We start from the raw sequence: 17,555 nt of genomic DNA, 5'->3' as shown, positions 1-17,555 counted from the left end.
TGGGGAGGTCGGCTTCCAGCCAAACAGTGCGAGTGTTCTTTGAAATCATCCATTAAGGCACTAAGCACAGGCTCTTAGTTCATCTTCTGATGCTCTCGCTATCTGGTACCACTATCTCTCCTGCTCCCTTTCCCATCCTGTAACCTTACCTCCCAAAGTTATCTTGCCTCAACACACACACACACACACACACACACACACACACACACACACACACACACACACACACACACACACACACACACACACACACACACACACACACACACACACACTACACACTGTTCCTGCTTGGAAGGCACTTGTGTCCAAATGCACATCTTTAGGAGATTTACCACAAAAACGTTTTTGTAATTTTTGAAACACTGGGTCCTTGATTTAAGACAGAGGTAGACAGAACAAGCAAAACAAACTAAATAAAATAAATAAACACAAAACAACTAAAGGCAGGCAAGACAAGACAAAAAAAACAGCAGTGCAAATAGAGTCTGGCTGTCCCTAATATCCAACAACCAGCGAAACAGCCGAGAATATCTCAACAGCAATATCCGAGCATCGTTAGTTTTATTAGAATTTTCTTAAAAACTCGTAAGTACCGTGAGGCGCAAGTCAATGAAGTTAACATCAACCAAGCTCTTTTCCTAACCCTAACTAATTTGTTTTGCTGCCTAAACTTAACTTCCTGAGAAGACAAAGGTTTATGTAATGATGACATGTTGACAAGCTGACGTCCAAACACGTCCAAAACTGACGCTGGAAGGGTAGCACGTCACAGTTTGAAGCTTAGGGCCACTGACCAGTGAGTGAGAATGTGTTGGATAGGCACACCATTTAATCCATTCCTGTTGTTTTGGGTATTGGAAACATCAGAGAAAAATAACACCACTATCCAAACTCATTGAATGCAGAGTATCCTTCCTAATACAACCTCATGCACATCGCATCACAACGTATCCTCATATATCTTATTTAAAAATGACTCCCCGATTTTCGTACGAAAGTCCAACAACACGTGTCAAATTCAATCTTTTCATAAATAATCATCAATCTTCACAGGAAACAACTAAGGTTTAGGCAACAAAATTAGGGTCAAATACTTGCCTGCCCAGCGTGGGTTTTCCCGTCTTCATACTTTCTGGTTCATATTTCCTGGTTCATGATGACGTGGATTACATACAAATTGTTGGTTAGGGCTCGTGGGATATCTATGATTTTCAGCGCATTCATTTCCTTATAAAGCTGTATGAGAAAAGCCTGAGTGTCAACATGCAAAACAAATTCACAGGCCTGTCGTGCCAGGGTTGCTTAGCTATGATTGGACTAATACGGTTCTGAAGAGGGGTTTAGCGAAAAGTCTCTTGAACCCCTTGCTTCATTACAATTTATTTCCAGAAAAACATTCAGGGTCAATGTTCTGTCCATCCTTATTATCAGGTATCTACACCCCTAGTTCAGCTGTGAACACTTTCCAAATGTAAGCTTTTCATGTTCAGTTAAAATCACCATACAGCAGCAGTCAGTGGTCAGCAGGACGACTCAGCACTTCACCCTTAGTGCATGTTTAGAGGGGAGGCTGTTGGAGTCAGAAGGGCAGGGGGTTGGGAGACTGAGGAGCAGAGTGAAGGGTGAGCCCAGACACCCAAGTCCCCCAGGAGAGGACCAGTAGGCTAGGTGTGACAGTCATGGGACGGGGGCATAATGAGGATACATCACTGCAGCAATGAGGTGCTCTATCACAGGCGCGCACACACCAACAAAAGGCCTTCACAAGCAGACACACAGCGACTGTGGGCCCCGATGGAGACGTCAAATTCAAACCTCTGAGCTGATCATATCATGGCAAGAATACGTCAAACTCAGCCTCAAACTCAGCCCAATTCCCCCTGTAAAAGATAACGTGCTGCATTTTGAGTGATGCAAGTGCAGAGCGACTGTGGGAACGGGCTTTCTTATACCCAATCGTCTGTTTGATGGTTCTCTGGGAAAGAAGGGGTAGCCTACAACTTTTCCTGTCGCCTTCAGCCACCGCCGTTGCGGAGCAGTAAAGCGGCTAGCGTGCAGTAAAATAAAATGAGGTGTGGAGAGAGTTGGACAGATCTGCAAAGCCATGCCGCGAGGGTCGTAAAATAATAACACTCTGTCGTAAAACAAAGTGCTTATTAAATCATTTTTAAACAATATCGCACGATGTGGTGTGCTCCGTGAGCAGTTCCACAAAAAAAAAAAAAACGATCTCATGGGGAAAGCAGCTCAAATGAAATTTAATAAGTTGATCATCATCACAACGCTGAGTAAGACTTTTGGGAGGGCTTGGTGGCTGAGCTCCTCCCAGCACTATCAATAAATTGACACCTGGCCATTATGTGGACATTACTTGGACTTTAAGTGACAATTGTACATCAGAGGAGCAGGGGAGTGCAACCTCCCCTGTATTACTAAACTAAGCCCATGTGGTTATTTCTCTGTGTGTCAATGAGAGCAACATACAAAACAATGCACAAGCTCATGCATGTGATTACTTTGTGATATTCAGGAGATTAGGACCAAACTGTTTCTCATTAGACAAAACTGGTCTGTTGATATATGGTGTAAAGAAAAGTTGCGCACTTATTGTCTCATAAAGAATAACCATAGTGCAGCATTTTATGTGAAGTATAACTTAAACAAAAGATGAAGATCCCTATGTGGACATGTAATGGATTAAGTCACTTTGCATAAAAGCATCTGCTAAATGAATGTAATGTCAAATAGCTACAGTATGAATTACTTGTACGCCTATCTCATGAAAGGACATCATCATCATGGAATTAGTTAAAGGAAAACTGTGTTTCCTTCTTTCCTCTTCCTCTGACTTTGTTTTTTTGTACCTATCAAACAATTTAATTTCAGAGGATTTTGTTTTGACAGAGATCACTCATGTATTATATAAGTGAAGTGATAACGCCAAGCTGTATTTACAACTGCCAATCACTGTAAACTGAATATTAAACAAATTTAAACAAGCAGTCAACTCATTACCAAGAAAGGAATAAATGCTGCTGATCTTCAGATTATTTCAATACACTTTCCCTAGAGGGATGGCTATCATAAAGGAATGGATCACAATTACAAGAAAAAGTACAATATGTCTTTTTTTTGTAGTTTTAACTTCTCTTTTGATGACTTTTCTACTCCACAACCAAAATTGGTAATTGTCTCCGCTTATGTCCAGAAGCTAGAATAGATGAGGTTTCCTCACCTGTAAATGTCATAGTGTGTTATTAGGGTAACAGACAACATCAAATGTCCTTGCCGTTCCCTGCTCCATCAATCAAGGTAGAGGAAATGCTTCCGCCTGGGGAAAGCAAAATTCCTTTTTGCAGATGACTGAGATTGGGGCCACTTGACAGAGTGCAAGAAAAAATGAAATATAAAGATGGACAATTTGTGAAAACTGGAGGAAAAAAACATTAAAACTGCTCCCTGACACACCCAGTTTCTAAATCAACATTTTGCTTAAGGTTCCTAATCCATAAAGCATGACGCCAAACACCTGCATGCTCTATACTGTACATCGCCAGGGTTGTTTTCCAAGAAATGGTACTTCAGATCTGGATTCCACACTATCATGCCAAGTATACTCCATAACCAGCTGATCTTCAGCTTCCCAATATTTGGGGAAATTATCCTTTTATATATTATTAATTTTTAGACTTAAAAAAACACACAAGTGCAGAAATCACAGGAATGTTGATCCTTTGCCATCCTCTAATATAGGTTTCTAAACATCAACAATGAGCCAAGAAACAAAGGAAAAGTACACTGAAATCCTTAAAGATTCTGCTCTATCTGTTCCAACAGAAGAAGTCCAAACCATGTGTGTCTTTTTTTTAAACCAATAACTAGAACCGTGTATCCCTTGTCCCATGAGTCTCAAATGGCTCTAAGTCCAAGAACTAATGATGGCAAAGAGGATAAAAATGAGGAGGGATCAACACTGCAATCCAAATAAGGTTCCCCTGGGAGACGGTTCTGGTTCACCACCCATCTTCCCAACAGCTGTTTTACAAGAGGTGACACTCTAACCGACCCTGTCTCCTTAATTTCAATATAATCAATGAAGGAACTGGTTTCTCTATCAGGACATATTCACAACTTTTGTGTTACTTATCTGCACAAAGCTTTGTAACTGAATACTTGATACAGCTCTGCATTAGAAAGGGATATTTTCCTGTACTCATTCCACCATGTGCCCTACAGCACACTGCCATCTTTGTTCAGTTGTTACCACAGGACAATAATTGGGATATGCCACTCGCAGCTCCATTTCTGCTCAAGAGCAGAGGGAGAATAAAAGGAGATTGGGGAGCTGAAATCAAGTCTCAGCTCTTTTTAAATCCTTCAAATTAGTGTGAGGTCAAGTTGCATCATTTAAATCTGAACCACTCATCAACCTTGTCCTGAATTAGTAACAGTAACTAATAATAATGTATTATATTAATAGTCCTAGAGCTACATATCATTACACACATGTTAGTGAAAACCCAAGACTACTTTTGAACAGCAAAATAACTTGGGTTATCGTGGGGCTCTGCACAGGGTTTATTGGAGTGCAAATTGTGACCAAATGGAAGAATGCCAAGGCTAAAAGTATAGCTCTTGTTGGTGCAAACATTGCATGTCATCAACAGTGGTGCTGCTGCCCAATATGCTTTAATATCAATATTCTTGAAAGGTAGGACTTGCTATCTTTCTATATTCCCCTATCTTTCAGAATAAAATAAAAGCTTCAGTAATTTCAGACCATTTAGTCATCAGCAACACACACATCGATACACTGCATGAGTCTGATCACAATAAACCTCTCACATACAAAATACATTTAAAAGTATAGGAAAGTGATTGTTTGTTAAAACATATTAAGCATAAAGTTGACAAAATACTACAGGAAAAATAAAGAAATAAAAATATATAAAAAAATATATTTAATAGTTTATATATAATATAAACTATGATTCCATTCAATATATTTGTGTGGAGTTTTATTGATCCATACTGTGGGCTTTATTATCTTATATTGATAATTGATAACTAAAAGATATATATATATTTTTTTTATCTGACCATTTTACACATTCCTGTTTTACTGTTTGGGAGGTTGCAAATGGCGACTGGCTATAGTTTCATTTGAAAACTGAATATGAAGTGCACCACATTATTTTCTGAATAACAGATATGTGAAGAAAGAATCACAAATGTTTGTACATATTCACCTCTTCAGTGCTGTCAGCAGCAAGGTGTGGGGGCAAAAACCGTTAGGTGGCCTCACAACTATTTCAAAGCTCCTGGAGCAGACCACGTTGATTGGGAGTAGGCTATAGTGCAGAGACAGCATTGATTTGTGTTATTATATTGGTTACTTTGTGTCACTGCATCACTAGGATTCCCAACTCACAGAAATATTTGCTTTAATGTCAAATGCGTATGCTTATATTTCATTTCATATATTTCATATTTCACTTTGGGTCTTTTTGTTTGTAAATATTGATTATATTATTCTCTATTTCCCGCCCACATGGTTTCCAACGTCCTACCTGCAACGGGGATCTATAAAAAAAACAGCTAGTTCTGCCACAGGAATATTTCAGATGTGAATTAGCGGCCGCAACTGCTAAACCCGACACCATCTGTAAGTGTAAACATACATTACTTTGTTTATGTTCTCTTTCCTTTACCATTACATCCAAAAGTCCGACTTCAGTCTCATCCGGCCGCCAAAATATTGTTTTGGTGCGTATAAGGTATAGGCCTGCCTGCTAACTTTTAATGTTTGCATAAGTGGACATATGAATGATTTCAAGGGTTTTTGGTACGTAATGACCTGTAATAATTAACTGATTTGTGCTGATAAGAAAGATTGTGAAGGAAAAAGGCTTTCAAACCCTATACTGTATCTAAGTTTGATGAGGTCTGATAAAATATTAAATACAAATGAACCCAACCACAAACCAGATTTGCTGGATTTGTTGAAATATGCATACCATTTTGAATGTGGAGGGATTCATGTCACATGTATTTAATCCTGCCCTCCTTTCAGAACCCCTGTTACGAAAAACAACAACATTTTGAGTTAATTTTCAGTCCAAAAGGTACATTTTAGCATGAATGTGCATGCGCAGAAACACAGAAACACATTCGGCTCCACTTGAGTTGAACAACTGAATAAGAGGATGTTTTAGCATCCTGAATCCATCCTACTGTTTTTGTTGCTCTTGTATATCACATAAGCACGTAGCAGACGGCCCATTTTCCAGCTGCATAGCTGTCTCCGGTGCACCGTAAATAAGGTTGATAAAGACGCTGCCGAAAACGACTTTCACGCGTCCCCCGATTGATTTAACGTGACCCCCGTTTCCAAATGATATTGGAAGCCTATTTAAACAGATGAAGGCTTAAATTGTCTTGCTTGTATGTGCATTAATCTCCCATTCATCATCATTACTGTGTGATTGGTCCGTCCACGCCTCCGCCAGCCCCTTCCGTTACGACAAGGGCCTGTAAATTAGGATGTAATCCAATTTAAACAGCGGTAGCAGCAGCCACAGATCCATTTGTTTTTCCTTTTTTTTTTCTTTTTTGAATTTGCTGTCGGTGGACAGCTGCACTGCACCGCCCCTTATCAAAATGCTTTGTGCTAGCTGTGGGAGCTAGGGAGCCCTGAGCCAATTCTCCCTAATAGGATCTTATATGGCTGATGTAATTGGTGTTATGTGCGCAATCTATGAGCCCATCATATCTCGAAGCTCAGTCATACGCAATCTTTCAGCGATTAAATGGCATGTTGATGCTGGATTAGGCCGCTGAGGATTCAGCCGAATAGTTTATGCAGCGAGGAGAGATGGAGATCCATATGCGTGGCTGGGTAAATGTGGTTGTAATGTGCCTCACTTTAATGTGTCATTCTGGCACAGTGTGGCGCGGTATCAGAAGATTATCTTATAGTGCTGCTGCTCCCGTGTAACCAAATAAAAATTCAGCTCCAAGCTTTGAAAATAACCCTCTATGAAACCAGAAGTTTGGAGAGACTGTTTTTGAATATTCAGCTATCCTGATCCGTTCATCTTTATTTTATGGTTGGATTTTATTATGCACCAACCAAAGCCATTTTCCTGCATGACCCGTGTCCCTATCAGGCTTAAAGACACCGGCTGATAGTTTACATAAATCTGCCTTGTGGTTTCGCCCCGACCCGAGCGCCTTAAACGGTGTATTATTCCAAACATATGCATTTTAATCAGCTCGGTCACACTTACAAGAACTCCAGTTAATAAGGCCATCAATCAAATGCGTATGCTGGAGGGAGTAGGGGAGAGGGGGGCTCATCGGTGCGGTGCGTGCATGTGGGTGCAGTACTGTCTGATTAGGATGAACCTTTTACCTCAAAGCATCAGCAGAGGATGCAAATGTAGTGACTTTATCTATTTTTTGTATCTGGTTTTCCATTTTGGGCGCAGATTTCGTGTCCACGGAGAAAATAACGTAGGAAGATGAATGTGCTTTGCTTATTATTCGTTAGTATTAAGGCTGACGTATTAAGGAAGATTTCTATTAAATAAATGTACTTTTGAAAAATAAAAAGGAGTAAACGTGCTTGTGGGATTATACACAATTATGCAACATTGCCAATGTTTTTTACCAGGTGGACTTTAAGGCCCACGCTAAATGCAACTCTTTTTTCCCGCACATTACTGCAGTAACTTGTGGTCTCTTCATCTACGATGTAAAACTCCCATTTAATCGTGATTTGTGTGTCTCTCTGCCAGCCACATCATCTCGCCTATCCTGTTACTCTTTTAATTTGCTCAGCCCCGGTCAAACGTGGCCAATTAAGATCCCGCTGATTGGTGGCGTGGCCCTCCGAATCATCGATCTCTCTGCAATTCCAATATCTTCAGACAACTAATTCTGTCGTGTCTATTAGGTGTTCGGAGAGAAAATATGAGTGGCTTTAACGGAGCCCGGGGACCACTTAACTGTCACGTTCAATCTAGCTGTCCCATTAGGAGATATGGGGGCACACTGGTGTTTTGACACCGACCACTTGAGAACAAAATTAGTGTTATTATTGGAGTGGGATGGTGGAGGTGGTAGACCTATTGTGAGTATAGAACATCCTTAATAGCCAACAAACGAAATAAAATGACCCGAAAGTGGAAAACTTGTTGGAATTAGATTTTATTCTGTTGTCTTGGGTGAAAGTAACATTTAGGAAGATATTTTTTTTTCAATTCTTAATTCCTTAACTCAGCAGCAAGCTCTTAGATTTTTAAATAAGTAATTAAAAATGTTTAGAGACATGAATTTGCTCAATTGATTCTTTGACAGTGTTTATTACAAATTAAATGTTTAGGACAACCCAATCAAAAAGAAAACAATCCAAAAAAGAAAAACATTAATTCAGTTGTTAGTCCGCTTCCTCCACAATATGCCACCAAACTGGTGCCACTTCAGCAGTGCAAGGCAAGAAACATATTTAAAAAGAGGCCGATAGCCATATATTAATCACATTTTCATCATTTATAAGAAGTGTCTCTTAAGTCTTTGAGAGGAAGAACTGAAAGTGTTTGATGGGCTTAACAATGTTAAACTTTTTTTTTTTTTCATTTTGATTGTCCACTTTCTGTCTCTCTCCATCTTCCTCTGGGTCCTCCTTCTTCTCTCCCCCCTCGTCAAACCGTGAGGGCTGTAGTAATCCGTTCCCCCGGCGCCTTGTTACTTTTTGGCAGTAACGATCCCTTCCTGGTATTATCATTAATTCAACACTCAAAATTCACCGGGTCGTACATATACATCACTTACTAATTTCACTAGCATCTGCACATTTCAACCCGGGCCGCCGCGGAGGGGCCCAGTGTGGAGAGCTGCTTCATAATGAGACGGCCGCAGTCTGTTAACAAATCCCCTTGTTAAAAAGAGAGATGGAAAGCATCATTCTCGCGTAACTAGCAATACATGTAGGTCGGTTTGGACGCGTAAAGAGACGACGTGTAATGATAAAAAGCTTAACTCAATCCATCAAGCACATTTAAACGTCTCTGTAGAATTATCCCTCTATCACACATCAAATTATTCTTCTAAAAATCAAATCTGGTTTCCTGTCCATGTCGTCATATTTCAGCCACCGTCCTGCTCTGCAATGGGATAAATATTTTTCAGTAGGCTTATGGGAGATCCGTTGAGCGTCAGTTGAAGATCTGGCTAATTATCTTGCCCCAAGTTTAAGATGGATTTCACTGCTTACAGGCTACCTCATCATGCTGTTTCAGTCCTGATCATATAATATGTTAGGTTAAAAAGCTTATGGTAAAGGCTTACATTGAACAAATACTGGCTTGTTTTGGTTTTATCTGGTCAGAGGCACTTCTTCCCTCTGGTCTAATGTCACAGGTGAGGATTTGCTGAGCACTGAAGGCGTGAACGTGACAAAAGCGTCAGTTCTGCTAGTTGGGGAGCAAGCAAAGTCTGAGCCGGATGGCCTGGTTGAGATACCGTTGGATTGACTTGAGTGACAGGCCAGGCAGGAGCAGGGGCTTCCCCCGGGACCGAGGCCATGGGTCGGACCCGGGTACAGGGAGGGATGTCTGAAGGCGCACAGGAGCTCCGGCCTCTGGTAGGGGTGAGACAGCATTCGGAAACTGTCCAAGGAGCGCAGGGGGTTGGAGAAAGGGGTGGCGGCCGGACCGGCGCCAGCTCCGACACCGAGGTGGGAGTAGTAAGGTAGCGGCAGGTGGGTTGGGAAGGGGTAGGGCAGGTTCCCCGTGGCCGCCGCGTGGCTCATCATGTAGGTGTAGAAGGCCGGGTCAGCAGGGTGAGGCCAAGTCATGGCCAGACGCTGGCGCTTGTCTTTCATCCTGCGATTCTGAAACCACACCTAGGACAGAGACACAGCGAGTCAAATATTAACCACAACCCCCACTGATCCAAAGACAAACAACAATAACAAAAGCAGACATGTAGCTCATACAGTTCCGCTTTTACGCACGAATAAGAATTTGAGTTGCGGGTTTGGTCTTGGGGATTACATGGAATTTAATTGTTAACATGCCAATTACAATTTGTACTTGTTGTTGTGTCAGTTGAAGAAGATAGTATATATGTATGTATGTATGTATATAATTTAATCCATATATATTTTAATAAATATATATATATATACTTTGAGACAAAGTAATCCTACCTTGATTGTGGTTTCAGGCAGATTTAAGGCGGCCGCCAGTTCGCATCTCCGCGGCCTGGACACGTAGTTCTCCCGGTAAAATTCCTTTTCCAGCCGTCCGATTTGCTCTCGGGTGAACGCTGTCCGGTACCGGCGAATTTGATCCGCATAGGACAGAGAGCCCGGACCCTGGACAATGTTACCCGGGTCGACACCAGTCTCACTCGGGTGAACCGGAGAATCCCCATTTCGACCTGAATCAGTATGCAGAATAATTAATCAGATATAATTAACATACAGTTTAAAACACAGTCAGCAAAATAATTTAAATGGCAGAGGAACGCATTGAAATATATTATTTATTTCGTGTAATTTAATAATTTAATTTCATTGTTTTAACTGCACTGTGTTTCACTTTTATTATTAAAGGCCTTCCTGACACATAGCGCTGGTCTTCATTTAGTCTTAAAAACTACCTGCTAATATTTTTTTGTTTATTATTTTCCACAGAATATTGATTTGAAAGACACATCATTTTAGTAGACTAAAATGATGAATTACCAGGTTGTATTTTTGTCATTCGTTTGTCTCTTTGCCATCCTTTTCGGTTTGAGGCAAACAACAACTTCAAATATGCATATACCTATATTAATATGAGTAACTGTTCACATAATTTCGATGTAAGATATAACACATTTGCAACAAACAGTGTTAGATGTTTGCACCATGAAGATGCCAGATAGACACCCCACCAATCCCTACGTTGGTGGCCTTTCCTTCACGTTTTTGCTTGTGGTTTACATGAAAACCCTGCATTCTTCCTCATGCAGTAGTATACAGGCTGATTTGCTTTGAGCGACTCATTGTCAAATTCAGATGGTAAAATGCTTGGTTAGATTGTGGGTGTCACCTCAGCGTGTTTCCAGCCACACTGGTCACTTGACAGAACTGCTGTACAGCACCGACTGCAGTTTTTGTCTGTTGTTATTGAGGCTACAGTGTATTTCGTTCAGGATTTTTTTCAAATTTCGATTTCATTGTACATTTCTGGATACGAAAAATAAATTTGTTTCAACGTCCGTGTGCATACTGACATTTTTGATTGACACAATCCACGTTGGCATTCAATCAACTTCATTAGCACAACCATGCAGTCACAGAAAACCCGCAGTGGAATGCAGCTCCCAGCCTACCTTTAGCTGTTGGGTAGTCCATGCTTTCAGGCGTGCAGCTGACATCAATTTCCTCGTAGAAGTCTGACTCGGTGTCTGAGCTGCTGCCGTCTTTGTGGGGATGATCACTCCGGTGCCTCTCTCCGGAGGAAGACCTTCCAACTGGCCTCATATCGGCACAAATATTCCTCGGTGCGCTCTCCTCCATCACCACCTCCGCTCTGCGGGAGTAGGGCGCAGCGCCGGGGCTCAGACAGCTCCTGTGTCCCGGCTTCCCCTGTGGTTCTCGCACGGGGCTGCCGATGGCTCCCGACAAATTGGAGCCTGCCTTGCCAAGCTGACCACCCTCTGCCAGCATCACCATCTCCTCTCTGCTTTCCATCACAAGCACGACTTGAAAAACCTCGACTTCGCGGGAGAGTGCAAGCCGTCAAAACCAAGGCGATGATTTTCAGGTTGGAGGGGTGTGTGTGTGTGGTGACAACACGGGTGGGGGGGTTGCGTCCCAAAGAGAAGGAGAGGCTTCTGGAAAAGAGGGGCTGCAATCCGGTCTGACCCTGACAGAAGAGCGCTCCAGAGTGCGCAGAGGGAGCTCTGGGAGGGATCACCATTTACCCTCTCTCTCTTTCTCCAGAGCTGTCATTCTTAATAGGCCAGTCGTCATGACGGCCCCCTCTCCCGATGACGACACGCATTGATATGGGTAAACAGAGCAATGGCAGCGTCGAGATTGAGGTGGGGGGTGTCCGAGGGCATATCAAAACACAAATACAATTTCAGTTCACAATTTTATATTAACTTTAAACAGATGCTACCCACTGTGATTGACTACTGCAGTGCAGAGTTGTCATATTCTAATAATAAAAATAGTTTTATTAAACATTTATCAATCAAAATGAGTTATTTACTTACATTTCAATGCACCCCATATGGCCTGCCCCTTATATTCTCCTCACTCTCTGTCTTTACTCCCCCTAAAGTGGAGTCAAGTAAAGTCCTCAAAGGTCAAGTCTTGCGGTCAGAGTTTAGATAAGAGGCCATTTGACATGAAGTCTTAAAAGTCAATTCCACTGACCAGGAAAACACAAAGGCAGAACGCTCAATTCATTATGTGCCTCTTAAAGAAGTTGTAAAGACCCATAAATACCATACATGTATGTGAATTCTAAATTCATATTTAATTTGCAAGAAATTAGAAATGTGTCACCGACCCTCACCCAAACAAACATAACCTGAATGTGTCCTGCTGTGACAGTGCTTCAACAAAGAGCAGTGATGGATGAGGCTTTGAATTCTTTCAAGTTCTTAAGATATAGTATTTCAGTAAAAAGTCACTTAACAATGACAAAGGCTGTGTCTTTATGGAAGAGATATTTTCTCTCCCAGGCCTAATGTGGATTTAACACAGTTGTATAACATTTAAGTTCATTATTTGCTTGATATTTAAGAATGATGCAGCACACAGAATGAGTATTGGATATTTTGAGGTTAATCCCTCTTCTGGCTTTGATCAAGTCTATTCTCCCTTTGCTCCAACTTGCAACCTAAACCAAAAATATGAGCTCCACCTGACAATGACAAATGTTTAGAAGACTAGCTTTTACCCTGTATGCTTATATTAGGCAGTACTATTATGAAGTCCTGCACCTGTTAATTTACCTTAGCATATATGCCTTAAAAAAATACATAAACAGTCTTAGAAATGTAATCTATTGAAGCAGGGTTTCAAGGTGTGGTGGAAAATGACATTACATTTAAACCTGGCTATACTTGATGCCATTAGAAACAGCTGTTTTCCCCCCTCAGTTTTGATCAAATACACTTGCAGCTGGTAGACTTGGACGGCAATGATCTTGTGTAGAGAGGTGGTCATGTGGTGTCAAAGAGAGGAGAGAGGGAGACAGACTGTGGCGCTCCAGCAGCCTTCGCTGTCCTTGTGCGCCCTCGCCTGTCCGAATGAGGGAAGAGGCCCCAGCGGCGGCCGCCCCCTCCCCCCAGCCCGCCAGCTGAGGAGTTGAGGGAAATTCCTTTGGCTTTCTACCACGACTCTTTCATCTGGCCAGCAAAGGAAAAAAAGTAGATCCCTCTCTCTCTCTCTCTCTCTCTCTCTCTCTCTCTCTCTCTCTCTCTCTCTCTCTCTCTCTCTCTCTCTCTCTCTCTCTCTCTCTCTCTCTCTCTCTCTCTCTCTCTCTCTCTCTCTCTCTTTCTCTTCCTCTCACTCAGACGTGATTTGATGTTGCTGCTTTTGTTGGTTTGAAAAAAAAGCTATGATAGACGCATGCTTTTTTTAAAATACAGGCTATGACCATATCAGAGAGTCTCGTATCTATCCGCCTATCTATCTGTAATCACTTAATTGTAAAGAATTGTGTTTTAGTTTGACGTAAACTCCCATTGTATGAGAATTTGTTTTGAAGACAGAACCAAGAGCACCATTGCACCGCATTAAAGCTCAGTCAACACTGTTGATGAAGAACCACAAACTAATGAAAATCCACTGAAGGAACGTCTTAGTCAAAGCTAAAATATGTCTTGAATCGGAAGGAAAAAGGCAAATTTCAGTCTTTGTGGCAGACAAAAGTTGATTCACTCCTGTACATTGCCCAATTACAATTATATATAAATGAGGTGGAAAACAATGGTTAATCTTGTGGATTTTCATTCGTATCAAGATGTTTTGTATAACCAACATTTAAGGCTTGTTGTATGTTGGCATGTTGTATTTGATTTAGGCATATCACATCAGAGGCATTGGCACATTCTTTGGTGCTAAAACCCCCCCTTCTTTTTAGACACTGGTTAGTTCTGCTTTCAAAATAATAAAGATGGGTCACCATGTAGGCTGTAGTCTAAGTGCAGTGCACAACGATGGCAAAGTTCCCATTGTTTTGCTATATCCCGGAGTTATGCAATGGTCCGTGTCCGGGGCAGATGGGATCTTGTGATCATCCGGAGATAACACTTGGAAAGGGTTTTGCGCAACAGATGAATGACCTTGCAAGTTTACGGTAGTGTCACTTATATTGTGTGTGTTTTAGATAGTGAAGGACAGCGGATGGGTTTGGAGAGTTTGATTAGAATACGGAACCTTTTCACTCTTATTTACATGCAGGAGTGAACATGCAATGCATGGGTTATCTTGAAAACACAATCCAGATCCTGCACAGTGGCTCTGCCTCAGTGGAGTTTTGTACGGGGAGATCAAAGAGGGGGAGCGCCCCATGCGGCAGACGCTGCAGAATGCGCCCCTCAGTTTTACTAGCCAGTCCAACTTGAACTTGACCATGGAGCCTGCGCAGTATGCATGTAATCCAATCCATGGCCTCCACACTGCAGAGCTGCCAGAATATTTTCTTTAAGCACAAAAAGGGGTTCAGCGCATGAATGGGTTTGGTGGTCGTTCAGTCAGCCGCTGACTGAGTTGTACCGGTTTTCACATAAGGAGTCACAACCTGGAAGAATATAGCATCAAACCTCACCTTCATTATCGTGGCCCCTCCCTTCTCCATTGCTGCAACTTGGCCTTGAAACAGGATGACGCAGCTACCAGAGAGTTAACTCGCTGACCTTGGAGTGAAACATGTCCTGGTGACTCTACAGCTGAAAAGCTTTACTCTATAAGACTCGCTTTTGTCGCTCTTCCCTGCCCCATCCAGCAAGCCCCGCACTATTATACGTAGGGCTTAGCGAGGCCTGTATTACCCCATTAAAGGGGAAAACATCATGGTGCATGGCTTAACATCAATTCAGCAGTAGCAAGGCAACACACCAGGTGCAAAACCCTGGCGTTTCGCAAGAGTGCCTGGCATCTTTTAAGAAAGGTGATATTTACAAGTCTGTCTGGTTGCAAATGAGTTCTTATTTTTAGAGAGGCTTGCTGTCAGCTGCACGTATATGTCCATCTGTTTCGTGATAGGTCGTCTATCTTTAGCGGCTAATAATGGAGTTATATTTTAACATTTTCGATGCATTGTTCTCTAATTTCAGGGGTTTTGCGGTGAGTGCAGTTCAGGTGCTGATTGTTGGTGCAATGTAACATTCAGACTGGCATTCAACTGATTTGCATGTGATTGAAAGTGTTTACAGTTAGCCCCTAAAGACTCACTGGTTCTGGATCATATCTCGTATATCTCGTATATTTCGATCTACATATCGACCTATATGTTGCCATGAAACTGCGACTCATGTAAATAACGTGGAAACAATATTTTTGAAATACGTTTGTATCTTAAACACTGCTTTTTCTGGGCTCGTTCCCCGTAGTATGTTACATTATGAATGAATAAATCAGTGTGCAGCCGAAAAAAAGGTTTATAAGAAAATATGATATGTAGCTATATTATTTTGCCTTATTGCCAATTTAAAGTTGAGTACAAATGTTTCCGGTGAAATTGTTTACACGTATCTGTCTTTTTCATATATGTAATGTGATAATTGGTTGATCTGTAAAGGCAGGCTGGTAATTCACTTTAGGGACTATCTTCGTTTAGTTTGAACTGGTTCTCCAAAGAGTCTCAGAGAAAGCTATTAAACTCGCTCACATATACACTCAAGCGGCGCCATGAGTTCTCTGCTGTGTACATATCGTTTTTTTTTCAATAAGGAAACTAAAGATCTGAAATAAAACCGGTGTACACGTTTAAAGCAGTGCATTGTCTTATTTTACAGGTTGTAGGTTCATATTGAATGTACACTATGCAGTTTATTTGTGATGCACATTCTAATAAAACTGGAGTTAGGATTAAATCTTTTTTATTTTGGCCTTTGTGCTGGCTGCACAAGGCAAAAGGCCAAAATTCCAGATTCTGATAGCGCATCGTACTCTGATGATGACGATGAGGATGACAGTATAGTTACCAAAAACAAAAGTAACGGCATTAGCACAAATAATGATGTTGAAAATTAATATTAAACAACATAATACGCAATTATAATTATAAAACGATCCGGCTTAAATCGCCTCCATTTTTCACGATAGAATGAAAAAGTCAGTGTTCATATTAATCTGATATAGACAGGATCCTAACGGCACTGCCAAAGTGATACGATTTTTAAAAAATAGCTATTTCCTCCCTTCCCATCTCCTCCATCATAGTTGTCATCCTGGAAATGAAACAAACTGCAGACCTTTATATCTGGCGTGATTCCTGTATGCCAATAAATGATTTCACATGCAGCTGGCGCTCTATAGCTTTAGCAGGCAGTTAACACAACATTTAAGACTTCTGCTGGAGAAATTGAAACGTACAACGAGCGTGTCCATCAAAAGCACATCAATGGCACTTTGGGAGCGAAACCTTCCAGTTACCAGTAAACCTTTAGGTGTGTGTGTGTGTGTGTGTGGGTGTGAGAGAGAATGAAGTGGGTCCGATTTTCTTTACTTTTATGCAATCATTCATAATCCTACGACAGGCCACCTTCCAGGAAATATGGAAAAGTCTGGTCTGTGACCGCCCTGTGGTTCACTGCTTTGACCACAAAAACATATTGGTTGTTATGTTTTGACAACTTTTTGACAACCGTCTACTTTAAACCCGTGCCATCAACAAGACTGCAGTCTTGTTGGTACACAATGTATTCTATTAACGATGGAAATTTACAGCTGAGCATAACTTTGAATAGACGTTTCCCCACTTTGCACAGGCTTCAGGCGCGTATAGGCCATGGAATAAATGTGCTCTTTCTCTTTTGCGCTGCGTAATTTGGATGCCAGTAGCTACAACCGGGGGGGTTGAACCTTAATACTGGTCTCGGAGAAAAGCCACTAGGCTGCTGCCAAATCCCAGTGGAGTGCTAGAAACCTCTAGGGGTCATTCAAATAGCTCAAGAAGGGTCCATATCAAAATCAGGAATCGTCATATCTCATCATTATTTAGTTATCTCACTTGAAACTTATTATAGAGCATTAAACAAATACAATTTTAAATCGTCATTCAGTCGGATCGTTGCTATATTCCACATATTTTTGACAACTGAACAATGATTCAATGCAAAATCAACAAGTGTGTTCTCAAGTGTGTGTATTAAGTCTAACTCCATGGTGTAATGGGTATCTATTTGGCGGGGCACTGTGTGCGCCACTCCAGTAAAGTGTCTGTGTCCATTGTACTTTGGGATGTCTCATGTCTGGACTGACCACATGTGCACGCCAGCGGCCACCTTGGCGATGGCGCATGGTTGTTGTGACT

At 41.5% G+C, this 17,555-nt stretch overlaps 1 protein-coding gene across 1 annotated transcript; it reads right to left on the bottom strand.

Annotated features, from left to right (window-relative positions):
- Nucleotides 1-9,382: 9,382 nt before the first annotated feature.
- Nucleotides 9,383-11,749, bottom strand: evx1 (even-skipped homeobox 1; the record flags this gene model as incomplete). The annotated part of the gene is made up of 3 exons (XM_079175494.1): nucleotides 9,383-9,910; nucleotides 10,217-10,449; nucleotides 11,389-11,749. The coding sequence occupies 3 exons, from the start codon at nucleotides 11,747-11,749 to the stop codon at nucleotides 9,383-9,385; spliced, it is 1,122 nt and encodes a 373-aa protein (XP_079031620.1).
- Between the last annotated feature and the right edge of the window lie 5,806 nt (nucleotides 11,750-17,555).

The sequence above is a fragment of the Pholis gunnellus genome (genome assembly GCF_910591455.1).
Source record: "Pholis gunnellus genome assembly, chromosome: 16".
Classification (NCBI taxonomy): Eukaryota; Metazoa; Chordata; class Actinopteri; order Perciformes; family Pholidae; genus Pholis; species Pholis gunnellus.
This window is presented reverse-complemented; position numbering and strand designations above follow the sequence as displayed.